The 14,409-nt window shown below is 47.7% G+C and overlaps 1 protein-coding gene across 1 annotated transcript in view; it reads left to right on the top strand.

Moving 5' to 3' along the window:
- The window catches only part of LOC129713683 (AT-rich interactive domain-containing protein 3B-like), a 118,020-nt gene that overhangs the window by 34,434 nt on the left and 69,177 nt on the right, over window positions 1-14,409 (top strand). Inside the window, exon 3 of the mRNA XM_055662943.1 lies at window positions 6,234-6,338. Coding sequence (XP_055518918.1) covers window positions 6,234-6,338 — 105 coding nt within the window. The remainder of the gene's footprint in view (window positions 1-6,233; window positions 6,339-14,409) is intronic.

Below are 14,409 nucleotides of genomic sequence, written 5' to 3' on the forward strand. Positions count from 1 at the left end.
CCTCGCAGTTAAATTGGACTTCCATTTGGAAGGGATTATTAATAGGTCATGTGGTAATTGTAGTTAGATAAAGCCTGACAAAAGGGTTCTGATTAGTATAAAAATCTTGGTGTTGAATTACATTTAACGTAAGGCCCACAGGAAGATGTAGTCCAGTTGACGATAATGGCCTCTGTCCTGAGATAATGAGTAGAAGCCCAAGGATTAAAGATAGCCTTCTGAATAAACACAGCTGCTGCCCGCTACACTATTAACGCCACACCTACTGATTTATTTAGTTTTGGCCGCTCCCTGTCTCCGTGTTGTGACAAAAGGCTCCTACAGACTCTCTGAAGAGAATCAAGAGTTTGGCTTCATCTCGTGCCTCGCAGTTAAGGGATTTTTAAATGTAGTTTGGTTTAGTTCGGAGATACACCGCGCTCACCGCGTCCGTGCCGACCAGCGACCACCCCAGTCACGCTAGCTCTAACGTTATTCCACTTTCCCAACACGAAACGTTAACCTATCGCATGTTCTCCAGAAATGCTGCCTGACCTGCTGAGTTACTCCAGCACTCTGTGTCCATCTTTGCTCTTGTCCACGCACGCTCGGGACGACTTAACCGACAATCCCGCCCCGCGCGTTTTTGCGACGTGAGAGGAAACCGGAGCACCCGGAGGAAACCCACATGGGAGAACATGCAAACTCCACGCAGACGGCACTCGAGGTCTGGATCGAACCCGGGTCTCTGGCGCTGCAAGGCAGCAACTCTACCGCTGGGCTATGAATGCAATAGCCCAAGATTAAATGCATTGTTCATTTACAATCTTACCAAGCCGATTAACCTACAAACCTGCACGTCTTTGGAGTTAGATAAAAGTTCTGGAGAAACTCAGCGGGTGCGGCAGCATCTATGGAGAGAAGAAAATAGGCAACGTTTCGGGCCGAAACCCGTCTTTGGAGTGTGGGAGGAAACCGGGGCACCCAGAGAAAACCCACCTGGTCACAGGGAGAACGGACAAACTCTGTACAGACAGCACCCGTAGTCAGGATCGAACCTGGGTCTCTGGCGCTGTAAGGCAGCAACTCTACCGCTGCGCCACCATGCCGCCCTAGGGGAAGAGAACATTCTCCCCAGAGTGGGAGTCCTTTGGCCTTCTCTACCATTGAGAACTACGGAGGGTCGGTCATCGACTTTGTTTGAAGCTGATAGCATTCAATTTTTCGAGAGTAAGGAAATCGAGAAAACAGATAGAGATTCATGTGCAGAAAAGTCAGCTACGATCTTGATGTTTGCAAGAGTAGATTTGAAGGCCCTCATCTCCAACTCTTGATCCTAAAGGGCCTGTCCCACTTACGCAACTTTTTCGGCGACTGCCGGCACCCGTCATAGTCGCGGCAGGTCTCCGAAAAATTTAAGCATGTTGAAAATCCAGCGGCGACCAGAACAAGGTACGACTCTTTGGGCGACTACTCACGACCGTACGGGCTTCACCCCGCGACGTGTCGCCTGTATGGCCGTGAGTCGTCTCCTCAGTCGCCCAAAGATTCGTAGCGTCTTTCTGGTCCCCGCTGGAGTCTCCACGTGTTGAACATTTTCGGCGACCTACAACGACCTATGGCGGGTGCTGGCAGTCTCCGAAAAAGTTGCTTAAGTGGGACAGGCCCTTAATTCGTCTGTTCTGACATGACCACAGCGATTTATGCAATAGTCAGCCCGGCCATAGTCAGTCTTGCTCAACACTCACGTTACCAATGTAACAAAACGGCAAAGTACCAGCAGGTATTTCTTCTTTTTAATTGTTTTCTTAGGTCTGTAGAAGGGTCCCAACCTGAAACTTTACCTATCCATGTTCTCCAGGAATGCTGCCTAACCTGCTGAGTTACTCCAGCACTTTGTGTCCATCTTAGCTCTGAACTAAACAAGCCCCGAGTCAAAATGCAATAAATGTGAATCAATTCTTACCACCAGTCACCATTCTTACCATTATTACCATTGGTAGCAATAATCCCCATTATTACCATTGGTAGCAATAATTCCCATTATTACCACCAACCACTGAACAGTCACAGCAACCCCTGGACTTAACTCTGGGTAATTCTGCAGTGGAAAACTCCTTGTTTGTTGCTTCAATTCCCCCTTCTGCCTCTCTCCCTCTCTCCCTCTCTCCTCCTCTCTCTCCCTCTCTCTTCCTCTCTCTCCCTCTCCCTCTCTCCCTCCCTCTCTCCCTCTCCCCCTCTCCTCTCTCCCTCTCTCCTCCCTCTCTCTCCCACCTCCCTCCTCTCTCTCCCTCTTCCTCTCTCTCTCTCTTCTCTCTCTCCTCTCTCTCTCTTCCCTCTCTCTTCCTCTCTCTCTCTCTCTCCCTCTCTCCCACTCCCTCTCTCCCTCTCACCCTCACTTCTCTCCCTCCCTCCTCCTCTCCCCCCCTCCCTCCTCTCTCCTCTCCCCTCTCTTCCCCTCCTCCCTCTCTCCCCTCTCTCTCCCTCCCTCCCCTCCCTTCCCTCCCTCTCTCTCCCTCCCCTCCTCTCCCTCCCTCCCTCCCTCCCTCCCTCCCTCCCTCCCCCTCTCTCCCTCCCTCTTCCTCTCTCCCCCTCCCTCCGCCTCTCCCTCCCCCCTCTCCTCTCCCCGTCCCTCCTCCTCTCTCCCCCTCCCTCCTCCCTCCCTCCCTCCCTCCCTCCACCTCTCCCCAATGAGTTCCCACCCGGGCTGGACGTTTGACTGCAGATCCTGGCTGTTATAACAGGTCAGGGACTGTAAAAGAAAACAGCAACAATAACCAAGAGCCTAAAACCCCCTGATGCGAAACAGGCAATGACCTCTGCATGGGTCTGTGACCTCTATAGGCCGGGCAGGAAGGAACGACATTCCAACGCTTGTTCCACTGTACACCTCTGAACATTAGACCCAGCAACAACTGGGGTGGGGCTGGGGTGGGAGTGGGGAGTGGAGGGAAGGGAGGGGGGGAGGGGGGGGGAGACACCAACTGGCTAATGGAGGCAACCTAACAGCACATTGAAGACAGCCACAAAAAACTGGAGTAACTCAGCGGGTCAGGCAGCATCTCTGGAGAGAAGAAAGGGTGACGTTCCGGGTCGAAACCTTTCTTCAGACTGGGAGTCGGGGGAGAGGGAGTCAAGGAATGCTGCCTGTCCCTCTGAGTTACTCCAGCATTTTGTGTCTTCGATTTAAACCAACATCTGCAGTTCCTTCTGACACAAGGCAAAATTCTTCATTCTTCATTCAGTCTGAAGAAAGGTCTCGACCCGAAATGTCACCTATTCCTTTTCTGCAGAGATGCTGCCTGTCCCGCTGAGTCAGGGGAGAGGGAGTCTCGAGATATGGAAGGATAAGGTGTGAAAACGACAAATCAAAGCAGATGACGAGATGTATTCTGTGTCTATTTTCTCTGTAAACCAGCATCTGCAGTTCCTTCCTACACCTAACAACCTAAAGCTTCCCTCAGGGAAGGGTCTCGACCCAAAACGTCACCCATTCCTTCTCACCAGAGATGCTGCCTGTCCCACCGAGTTACTCCAGCACTTTGTGTCTATCTTTGGTTTAAACCAGCATCTGCAGTTCTTTCCTACTCACTAGAAAGCAAGGTCCACATTCTCAAATTAATGGTTGGGGGAGTCCAGAACCAGGGGCCACAGTTTGAGAATAAGGGGTAAGCCATTTAGAACGGAGATGAAGAAAAGCTTTTTCACAAATCTGTGGAATTCTCTGCCTCAGAGGGCAGTGGAGGCCAATTCTCTGGAGAGAATTCTTCAAGAGAGAGTTAGATAGAGCTCTGAAAGATAGCAGAGTCGGGGGATATGGGGAGAAGGCAGGAACGGGGTACTGATTGGGGATGATCAGCCATGATCACAGTGAATGGCTGTGCTGGCTCGAAGGGCCGAATGGCCTACTCCTGCACCTATTGTCTATTGTCATTTATTGCGTACGGACCAAGCAAGGCCTTGCTGTGGCAAGGTTAACTAACGTTGCCATTATTTCTCGGAGCTCTGAGTTTATTTGTAAGGCCTTTCCCTCTCAGTGGCTTTTAACTGGAGCTGGGGAGCCTGTGCATTTATTTAATTACTATAATGTGAGTTAGGGTGGGTGCAGGGGAGAAGTGTAATTGCCAGAAGCAGTTAACCTAAAATGAGATATTAAGGCTGGGAGCAATGTGCTATTACCAGTAGCCAACTCATAACAGATGTGCCAGAAAACTAAAGAGCACTCCTGAACGAGCCTTGCTGAACCTGTGCCAATACATGTAGTTCCCTCAGTGTAATAGATTTAGCGCGGCACAACCAGAGACGCGGGTTCGATCCCAACTTCGGGTGCTTGCCTGTACAGAGTTTGTACGGTCTCTCCCCGTGACCTGCGTGGGTTTTCTCCGGGTGCTCCGGTTTCCTCCCACATTCCAAAGACGTGCAGGTTTGTACGCCAGTTGGCTACTGTAAAAAAAATCTAAATTGTCGCCAGTGTGTACGATGATGCTAGCTACCGGTCGATTGTTGGCCGGCACGGACTCGGTGGGCCGAAGGGCCTGATTTCATGCTGGGGATGTCCTGGGATGTCAGGACTGTCTTATGAAGAAAGACTGGATAGACTTGGTTTATACTCTCTAGAATTTAGAAGATTGAGGGGGGATCTTATAGAAAACTTACAAAATTCTTAAGGGGTTGGACAGGCTAGATGCAGGAAGATTGTTCCCGATGTTAGGGATGTCCAGGACAAGGGGTCACAGCTTAAGGATAAGGGGGAAATCCTTTAGAACCGAGATGAGAAGAACTTTTTTCACGCAGAAAGTGGTGAATCTCTGGAACTCTCTGCCACAGAGGGTAGTTGAGGCCAGTTCATTGGCTATATTTAAGAGGGAGTTAGATGTGGCCCTTGTGGCTAAGGGGATCAGAGGGTATGGAGAGAAGGCAGGTATGGGATACTGAGTTGGATGATCAGCCATGATCATATTGAATGGCGGTGCAGGCTCGAAGGGCCGAATGGCCTACTCCTGCACCTAATTTCTATGTTTCTATGCTGCACCTCTAAGACTGAAACTAACAGCTAAAGTTGGGATGTTATATCAACGGCTGTACAAGGCACTTGGATTGGATTGTGTTCAGTTTTGTTATGGGAAAGATGTGGAGTTCCTGGAATGAGCGCTGGGAAGAAATACGAGGATGTTGCCAGGACTTGAGGGCCTGAGCTATAGGGAGAGGTTTAGACTCTAGACTTCAGAGTGTGCCGAAACAGGCCATTCGGCCCGCCGAGTCCGTGCCGACCAGCGATCCACTAACTCGGTCTCACACACTAGGGACAATTTATAACTATTTATCCAAAGTAAATTAACTTGCAAACCCGCAAGTCTTTGGAGCGTGGGAGGAAACCGGAGCACCCGGAGAAAACCCACACTGGTCACGGGGAGAACGTGCAAACTCTGTACAGACAGCGCCCGTGGTCAGGATCGAACCCGGGTCTCCGGCGCTGTAGGTAGCAACTCTACCGCTGTGCCACCGTGCCGCCCTTATTGGACAGGTACATGGATCGGACAGGTTTGCAGAGGTATGGACCAAACACGACTAGTGCAGCTGGGCATGTTTGCCAGTGTGGGCAAGTTGGGCCGAAGGGCTCGTTTTCCACTCTGTATCACTCTATGGCACCATTAAAGCTTTTCACTGTACCTCGGTACACGTGACAATAAACTAAACTGAAACTGAACCGAATTAGATGTGAAGTGTTACTTGGTGTCTTCTCCTGCTTTCTCTTGTGTATGGCATGCACAGCCTAAAGTTGTTGGTCAACTTGTTCCATTTGATCGAATTGTTAGCGCTCGTCGGGTTGATTGCATTATAGTATAGTGGGAAATCTTCATTGTCATTTTCCTCAGTACTCACATACCCAGAGGAAACAAAAAAACATTGCTCAACCAGTGTCCATTCAGTGTGCAGTAAAAAATAAATAGAAATAAAAATACATATATCATGAACAAATTATACACTCTACTCTCTACTAAACATCAACAGGCGTTCCGATCAGCAGCGGCACAACAGTGTGTCCAGGTTGGTGCGCGATACTTTGGCAGGGGGCAAAGTCCGTTTATCAGTCTTATAGCCTGCGGGAAGAATCAGTCGAAACAGGGTGGACCATTGAAGGTTGCAATCTCCAAGCCCCTTACTTGGTGTCATTTTGATTGTGAGAATTTAATGTCTCATGCATTGAATCCAGATTTTTTTTGACTGGCCAAACAAAATGTTTTTCTCTCTAGATGCAACCTTCTGAATGGATGACAAATGACCAATGTGAGTCGGGGGGGAAAAACTCTTTCCGAACAGCCACAGTGACAGCCCACGTTCCCGGCACCATTAAACAGGTAAGGCTCGATTTCATTCCCAGTCCATTCGTTGTACTTGTACCCAAACTCTGACTCCTCCTGTTCCCATCCCAGCTCTTCCTGCTCCAACAACGGCCAAACCCATCATGAATAGACGCAAAGGTAGACAAAAATGCTGGAGAAACTCAGCGGGTGAGGCAGCATCTATGGAGAGAAGGAATAGGTGACGTTTCGGGTCTTTTTCACTAACCGTCATTCTGACTTTGCTTGTGAAGAGAAAAGTCCCGAATTGCATTTGTCTGATGCAGGAAGATTGTTCCCGATGTTGGGGGAGTCCAGGACAAGCGGGACACAGTTTAAGGATAAAAGGGAAATCCTTTGGTACTGAGATGAGGAAAACATTTTTCACACAGATTGTGGTGAGTCTCTGGAATTCTCTGCCACGGAAGGTAGTTGAGGCCAGTTCATTGGCTATATTTAAGAGTGAGTTAGATGTGGCCCGTGTGGTTAAAGGGATCAGGGGGTATGGAGAGAAGGCAGGTACAGGATACAGAGTTGGATGATCAGTCCAATCAGTCCAAGTAATAGGTCTCGACCCGAAACGTCACATATTCTTTCGCTCCATAGATGCTGACTCGCCCACTGAGTTTCTCCAGCATTTTTGTCTACATCAGTGATTTCCAACCTGGGAAAAGGAGCCATGGCAAATTTCAGGGGGGCCACAGAAACATTTAGGGATTTGGGGGGCCACAGGTTCAATGAAGGGGGCACTTTTTTTCTGCTAATAATGCCAAGGGGGGCCACAGAAAAATTAAAGAGCCCAAGTGGACCATGAACTAAAAAAGGTTGGGAACCACTAGTCGACATGAATCATCAGGCCACCTATTAAACCCATGTCTTTAAAGTTTTGAGTCTAATGGTTGTAGCAATGCTATAAATAAATCATAAATCAGAGCATTGAGTATAGAAGTTGGGATGTAATGTTAAAATTGTACAAGGCATTGGTGAGGCCAATTCTGGAGTATGGTGTACAATTTTGGTCGCCTAATTATAGGAAGGATGTCAACAAAATAGCGAGAGTACAGAGGAGATTTACTAGAATGTTGCGTGGGGTTCAGCAACTAAGTTACAGAGAAAGGTTGAACAAGTTAGGGCTTTATTCTTTGTAGCGCAGAAGGTTAAGGGGGGACTTGATAGAGGTCTTTAAAATGATGAGAGGGACAGACAGAGTTGACGTGGATAAGCTTTTCCCACTGAGAGTAGGGAAGATTCAAACAAGGGGACATGACTTGAGAATTAAGGGACAGAAGTTTAGGGGTAACATGAGGGGGAACTTATTTACTCAGAGAGTGGTGGCTGTGTGGAATGAGCTTCCAGTGAAGGTGGTGGAGGTAGGTTCGTTTTTATCATTTAAAAATAAATTGGATAGTTATATGGACGGGAAAGGAATGGAGGGTTATGGTCTGAGCGCAGGTAGATGGGACTAGGGGAGAAAACGTGTTCTGCACGGACTAGAAGGGTCGAGATGGCCTGTTTCCGTGCTGTAATTGTTATATGGTTATATGGTTATAGTGGCTTTTTTTATTATTTATTCTAGGAAAAAAAACAGAATTCAATATGCTAAAAGAAAAGAAAAATTAAAATTCCATTAAAATATTTTATTCAATGGAATTTTATTTTTGGTTTCTTTTAGCAAAATGAATTCTGTTTTTTTTTTCAAGAATAAATAATAAAAATGCGACAAAAAATTATTTTATTTAGAATAAATAAATAACATAAATAAATATACATGTGATTTCTCATTCTCTCGTGCGGAATGTTTAAAAAGAGTGGGATTTTTTTCTGATTTGCGTAGTCTCTGAAATGTATGTGGAGGTCGGAGTCGGAGACGGGACTTTTTTACCGACTACAACTTAATAGACAACTCAAACGCAAGGCTGTCTTTCAATAGACAATAGACAATAGGTGCGGGAGGAGGCCATTCGGCCCTTCGAGCCAGCACCGCCATTCAATGTGATCATGGCTAATCATCCCCAATCAGTACCCCGTTCCTGCCTTCTCCCCATATCCCCTGACTCCGCTATCTTTAAGAGCCCTATCTAGCTCTCTCTTGAAAGTATCCAGAGAACCGGCCTCCACTGCCCTCTGAGGCAGAGAATTCCACCGACTCACAACTCTCTGTGAGAAAAAGTGTTTCCTCGTCTCCGTTATATAACCATATAACAATTACTGCACGGAAACAGGCCATCTCGACCCTTCTAGTCCGTGCCGAACACATAATCTCCCCTAGTCCCATATACCTGCGCTCAGACCATAACCCTCCATTCCCTTCCCATCCATATAACTATCCAATTTATTTTTAAATGATAAAAACGAACCTGCCTCCACCACCTTCACTGGAAGCTCATTCCACACAGCCACCACTCTCTGAGTAGCTCATTCCACACAGCTACCACTCTCTGAGCTACCGTTCTAAACAGCTTACCCCTTCTTCTTAAACTGTGTGTGGCCCCTGGTTCTGGACTCCCCCAACATCGGGAACATGTTTCCTGCCTCCAGCGTGTACAAACCTTAATAATCTTGTGTATCAATAAAGACTCCGAATTCAACAGCCCCGAAATTGCTGACTCGACTATTTCGACCGACTCCACAGCCCTGCTTGATGGGCCGAATGGCCTAATTCTGCTTCAATCACTTATAACCTTATAGGAGTGTTTAAGAAGGAACTGCAGATGCTGGAAAATCGAAAAATGCTGGAGAAACTCAGCGGGTGCAGCTGCATCTATGGAGCGAAGGAAATAGGCAACGTTTCGGGACGAAACCCTTATGGGTTTCGACCCGAAACGTTGCCTATTTCCTTCAGGGTTTTCGACCCGAAACGTTGCCTATTTCCTTCGCTCCATAGATGCTGCTGCACCCGCTGAGTTTCTCCAGCATTTTTTGTCTACCTATAACCTTATATGAGCTTAATATGCAGTCGAAACATGAACAGATAAAATAGTTGTGGAGGAGATTAGGAATTCTGATGACGTTTCTGGGTGAGATTGCTCCTCTGATCTGTAATGTCTGAGATCATTTCACACAGTATTCTGTGCAACGTGTGCAGTGAAAAAGCCCCTTCCCGACCAACCCCCCCTCTGAAAATAATTTAAAACAAGATTACATTAGCCAGAAGAATCAGATATCCATATAATTAGATAGCGTGCAGGAAATGGCCAGCCAAACATTGCAAAGGAAGTCTTTATCCAAACATCTGAGCTGATAGGAAATGCTCGCGACAGCAAATTCCTGAATTATTTCTAATGATTCCGTAGGGAATGGGCAGGCTTTTAGAGTCTTTAGACTTTTTAGAGATACAGCGCGGAAGAGATACAAGCCCTTCGACCCACCGAGTCCATGCCGACCAGCGATCATCCCGTACACTAACTCGCACTATCCGACCACACTAGGGACAATTTACAATTTGCAGTAGCCAATTAACCTACAGACCTGTTTAAGAAGGAACTGTGCAGATGCTGGAAAATCGAAGGTAGACAAAAAAGCTGGAGGAACTCAGCGGGTGCAGCAGCACCTATGGAGCGAAGGAAATAGGCAAGGTTTCGGGCCGAAACCCTGATGGAAATAGGCAACGTTTCGGGCCGAAACCCTGAAGGAAATAGGCAACGTTTCAGGCCGAAACCCTGAAGGAAATAGGCAATGTTTCAGGCCGAAACCCTGAAGGAAATAGGCAACGTTTCGGGCCGAAACCCTGATGGAAATAGGCAACGTTTCAGGCCGAAACCCTGAAGGAAATAGGCAACGTTTCGGGCCAAAACCCTTCTTCAGACTGAACCTACAAACCTGTGCGTCTTTGGAGTGTGGTAGTGTGGCTGATCTATCTCTCTCTCTTATTAACCTAATTCTACTGCCTTCTCCCCATGACCTCTGACACCCGTACTAATCTAGAATCTATCTATCTCTGCCTTAAATATATCCACTGACTTGGCCTCCTCAGCCTTCTGTGGCAAAGAATTTCCACAGATTCACCACCCTCTGACTAAAGAAATTCTGAGGCTGTGACCTCTAGTCCTTGGCTCTCCCACTAGTGGAAACATCCTCTCCACATCCACCCTATCCAAGCCTTTCACTATTCTCTACGTTTCAATGAGCCCCTCCCCCCACACCTCATTCTTCTAAACTCCAGTGAATTCCGGATCTTATAGAAACATATAAAATTCTTAAAGGAATGGACAGGCTAGATGCAGGAAAAATGGTCCCGATGTTGGGGGAGTCCAGAGCCAGGGGTCAGAGTTTAAGAATAAGGGGTCGGCCATTTAGGAGTGAGATGAGGGAAAACGTTTTTCACCCAGAGAGTTGTGAATCTGTGAAATTCTCTGCCACAGAAGGCAGTGGAGGCCAATTCAGTCTGAAGAAGGGTTTCGACCCGAAACATTGCTTATCTCCTTCGTTCCATAGATGCTGTTGCACCCGCTGAGTTTCTCCAGCAATTTTGTGTACCAGAGGCCAATTAACTGTATGTTTTCAAGAGAGAGTTAGATTTAATAGATAAAGGGATCAAGGGATATGAGGAAAAAGCAGGAACGGGCTACTGATTTTAGATGATCAGCCATGGTCATATTGAATGGGTTGCGGCCCGAAACGTTGCCTATTTCCTTCGCTCCATAGATGCTGCTGCACCCGCTGAGTTTCTCCAGATTTTTGTCTACCTTCGATTTTCCAGCATCTGCAGTTCCTTCTTAAACACATGATGATATTGAATGGCGGTGCTGGCTCGAATGGCCTACTCCTGCATCTATTTATCTATGTTTCTATGAGTACAGGCCCAGTGCCGTCAAACACTCATCTGTCCCTCCTGCTGCCCACATTGTAGGAGACGTCCACGATGATCTGTTAGTGGCATGAAAAATTAATGCTAAGTAGAATGCCGCAAAGAATAGTTGATTGAACTAAGGCGGTGGGAAGGGACATTGCGTGCGACCATTTCCATCCATCGCACAGTCATCCTTTTTTAATAAAGGAAGCTTAAGTTCTTTGTAGATTTAATTATTGATGATTTCAGATTGGGATGTTGGCTCCATTACCAACCCAATCTCCACACTCCCCCCCCCCCCTCTCACTGCCCCCATCCACCACTGCCCAAGGCTACGGAACCTAATCGGCTTTAAGTAGCCTGAGAAGAGTGACTCACAACATCCTATCTCCCTCCGCCCCTGTTTTCTTTTTGTTTTTCAACTCTGTCTTTTCAAATCTATTTTTTAAATCATGATTTTCTTCTAAAGAGTTTGGAACGCTCTTGATTGTAACGTTCCAGTTTGTGATGCCATACAGGTCCTCCTATGCTGTAGAGGGGAAAAAAAGGAGTTTGCTTTAGGAAGGAACTGCGGATGCTGGTTTAAACCGAAGATGGACACACAATGCTGTAGTAACTCAGCGGGACAGGCAGCTTCTCTGAAGAGAAGGAATGGGTGACGTTTCAGGTCTGATGAAGAGTCTCGACCCATTCCTTCGCTCCAGAGATGCTGCCTGTCCTGCTGAGTTACTCCAGCTTTTTCTGCCTATCTCCCCAGAACCTTTGTGTCTCGAATCTGTTCCTTAACTATTTCCAGAGATTTGCCCTCCACTGCTTTGCGTGGGGGAGAATTTGACATCCTCTGAGTTGAATATTTTTCTCCTCATCTTAGCCCTACTCACAGTGACAAAGGATGACTGAGTGGAAATCTTGATGTTGGCACCTCAGAGTGGCACAGTTGGAAGACAATAGACAATAGGTGCAGGAGTAGGCCATTCGGCCCTTCGAGCCAGCACCGCCATTCAATGTGATCATGGCTGATCATCCCCAATCAGTACCCCGTTCCTGCCTTCTCCCCATATCCCCTGACTCCGCTATCTTTAAGAGCCCTATCTAGCTCTCTCTTGAAAGCATCCAGAGAACCGGCCTCCACCGCCCTCTGAGGCAGAGAATTCCACTGACTCACAACTCTCGGTGAGATAAAGTGGTTCCTCGTCTCCGTGGGAGAGGCAGAGCTAGTAAATCACGGAACCAGGGACCAGATTCGATCCTGACATTGGGTGCTGTCTGTGTGGAGTTTGCACCTTCTCCGTGGGTTTCCTCTGGGTGCTCCGGTTTCCCACATCCCAAAGACGAGCGGAATTGTAGATCATTGGCCTCTGTAAATTGTCCCTGGCGTGTTGGAAGCGAATGAGAAAATGGGATAACAGAACTGGTGTGAATGGGTGATGGATGGTCGGCAGGGACTAGATGGGCCGAAGGGACTGTTGCCGTGCTGTATCTCAAAACCTGAACCAGTGCCTCAAACCTTTGGCAGAGGCCCACAAGTAAGGACAGTATTGGGGTGGGGGTCCCATGTACAATGACTTCACAATCTCAACAGGGAAGAGTTCTGGGTTTGGTCGCAAGGGGATAGACACTAAATGCTGGAGTAACTCAGCCGGACAGGCTGCATCTCTGGAGAGAAGGAATGCGAGACGCTTCGGGTCGACACCCTTCTTCAGACTGAGAGTCAGGGGAGATGGAGGCCCGGAGATAAGGAAGTGTAAGGTGTGAAAACGAGAGATGAAAGGGGACGAAGATCAAGGAAAAAATTGGAACGGATAATTGTTAGCTAGGAGAAGGTGACACCGAAACGTAGAAAGATAAAATTTAATCAGGCGGTCAGTCGGAATGGTTGGAGAACTAGGCTTGGGGAGGGATGGGGAGAGAGAGAGGGAAACTTGAAGTTAGAGAAGTCAATGTTTATACTGCTGCCCCTCGGGTTCCTATTAGATTTTTCCACCCCTAACCATAAACCTTGGGGAGAGGAAGACACAGAGATAAGGACGGGTGAGGTGTGAAGCAAGGTAGCAAGGAGACTGTACCTCGGTACACGTGACAATAAACTAAAGATGGATATAGACATAGACTACAAGACCTACACCAAACCCAAACCAATTAGGAGCAGACGAGGGCATTCGATCCAATTTGTGATCCCAGCTACAAGGACAGATGTGTACAGCAATTCGTTCTTCCCCCGCACAATTAAAGCATGGAATAATCTCCACCTAACTATAGTTACCCAACCAGACGCAACTAAATTTAAAGTAGCTCTTTCTTCCCAAAAACCCTTTCTGGCTTAAGCCCTCCCTTCACCACCTCCACAGTTTAAATTCCATTTGGAATATTTTGGAGGACCAAGAACCAAGAACCAATAAAGATGGAACAACTCAGCGGGTCAGACAGCAACTCTGGAGAAAAGGGATAGGCGAGGTTTCGGGTCGAGACCCTTCTTCAGACCGCACTAAATGAAGCTGAACTTCTCTGCACTCGTGACGGGCTGAATCATCCTGGACTTCCTGCCTTCTGAAAGAGCTTTACAAAGTCTGCATTCTGCGCATTCCATCGGATGCTGCTGCTGAAATGCACGGACAGGATTCGGCTCTCAGCCCCCATCTTAAATTGTCACCAGTGGTCAGTGATGTAGGGGCTTGAACAGAGCAAGGCAGCGGAGAATCGCTCACCAACCTGTCCCTCACCATGAAAGACCATGTCCACTCTTTGCCTGGGTTCATTAGCCCCTCGCCTCCTCTTCTCTTCGCCCTCATGTGTTGTGTGTAGTGAAAGGAACTGTGAATTGTACTGAAGATAGTCACAAAAAGCTGGAGTAAAGGCGACCTAATTCACAACCTCTGCCGAGTTTGCCCCGGACTCATACTCGCAGCATGGTCGCAGCATGGTCGTGGCTAAGTCGTAGCAGGCCGTGATGCTAGTCGTAGGTACTCGTGGCATCAAGTAGGTCGGGGCGTTTTCTCTAGCCCGATGAAAAATGTCCACGAGTAAAAAAAGGTCGTGAATTAGGTCGTGAAAGTGGGACAGGGCCCTTAACTCAGCGGGACAGATAGAGATGCAGAAGAAAGGTCTTGACCCGAAACGTCACCCATTCCTTCTCTCCACAGATGCTGCCCGTCCCGCTGAGTTACTCCAGCATTCCGTGCCTATCCCCGGTTTAAACCGGTCGTTTTTAAGAAGGGACTGCGGGTGCTGGAAAAATCGAAGGTAGACAAAAATGCTGGGGAAACTCAGCGGGTGCGGCAGCATCTATGGAGCGAAGGAAAT

This window comes from Leucoraja erinacea, chromosome 36 (genome assembly GCF_028641065.1).
Source record: "Leucoraja erinacea ecotype New England chromosome 36, Leri_hhj_1, whole genome shotgun sequence".
Classification (NCBI taxonomy): Eukaryota; Metazoa; Chordata; class Chondrichthyes; order Rajiformes; family Rajidae; genus Leucoraja; species Leucoraja erinaceus.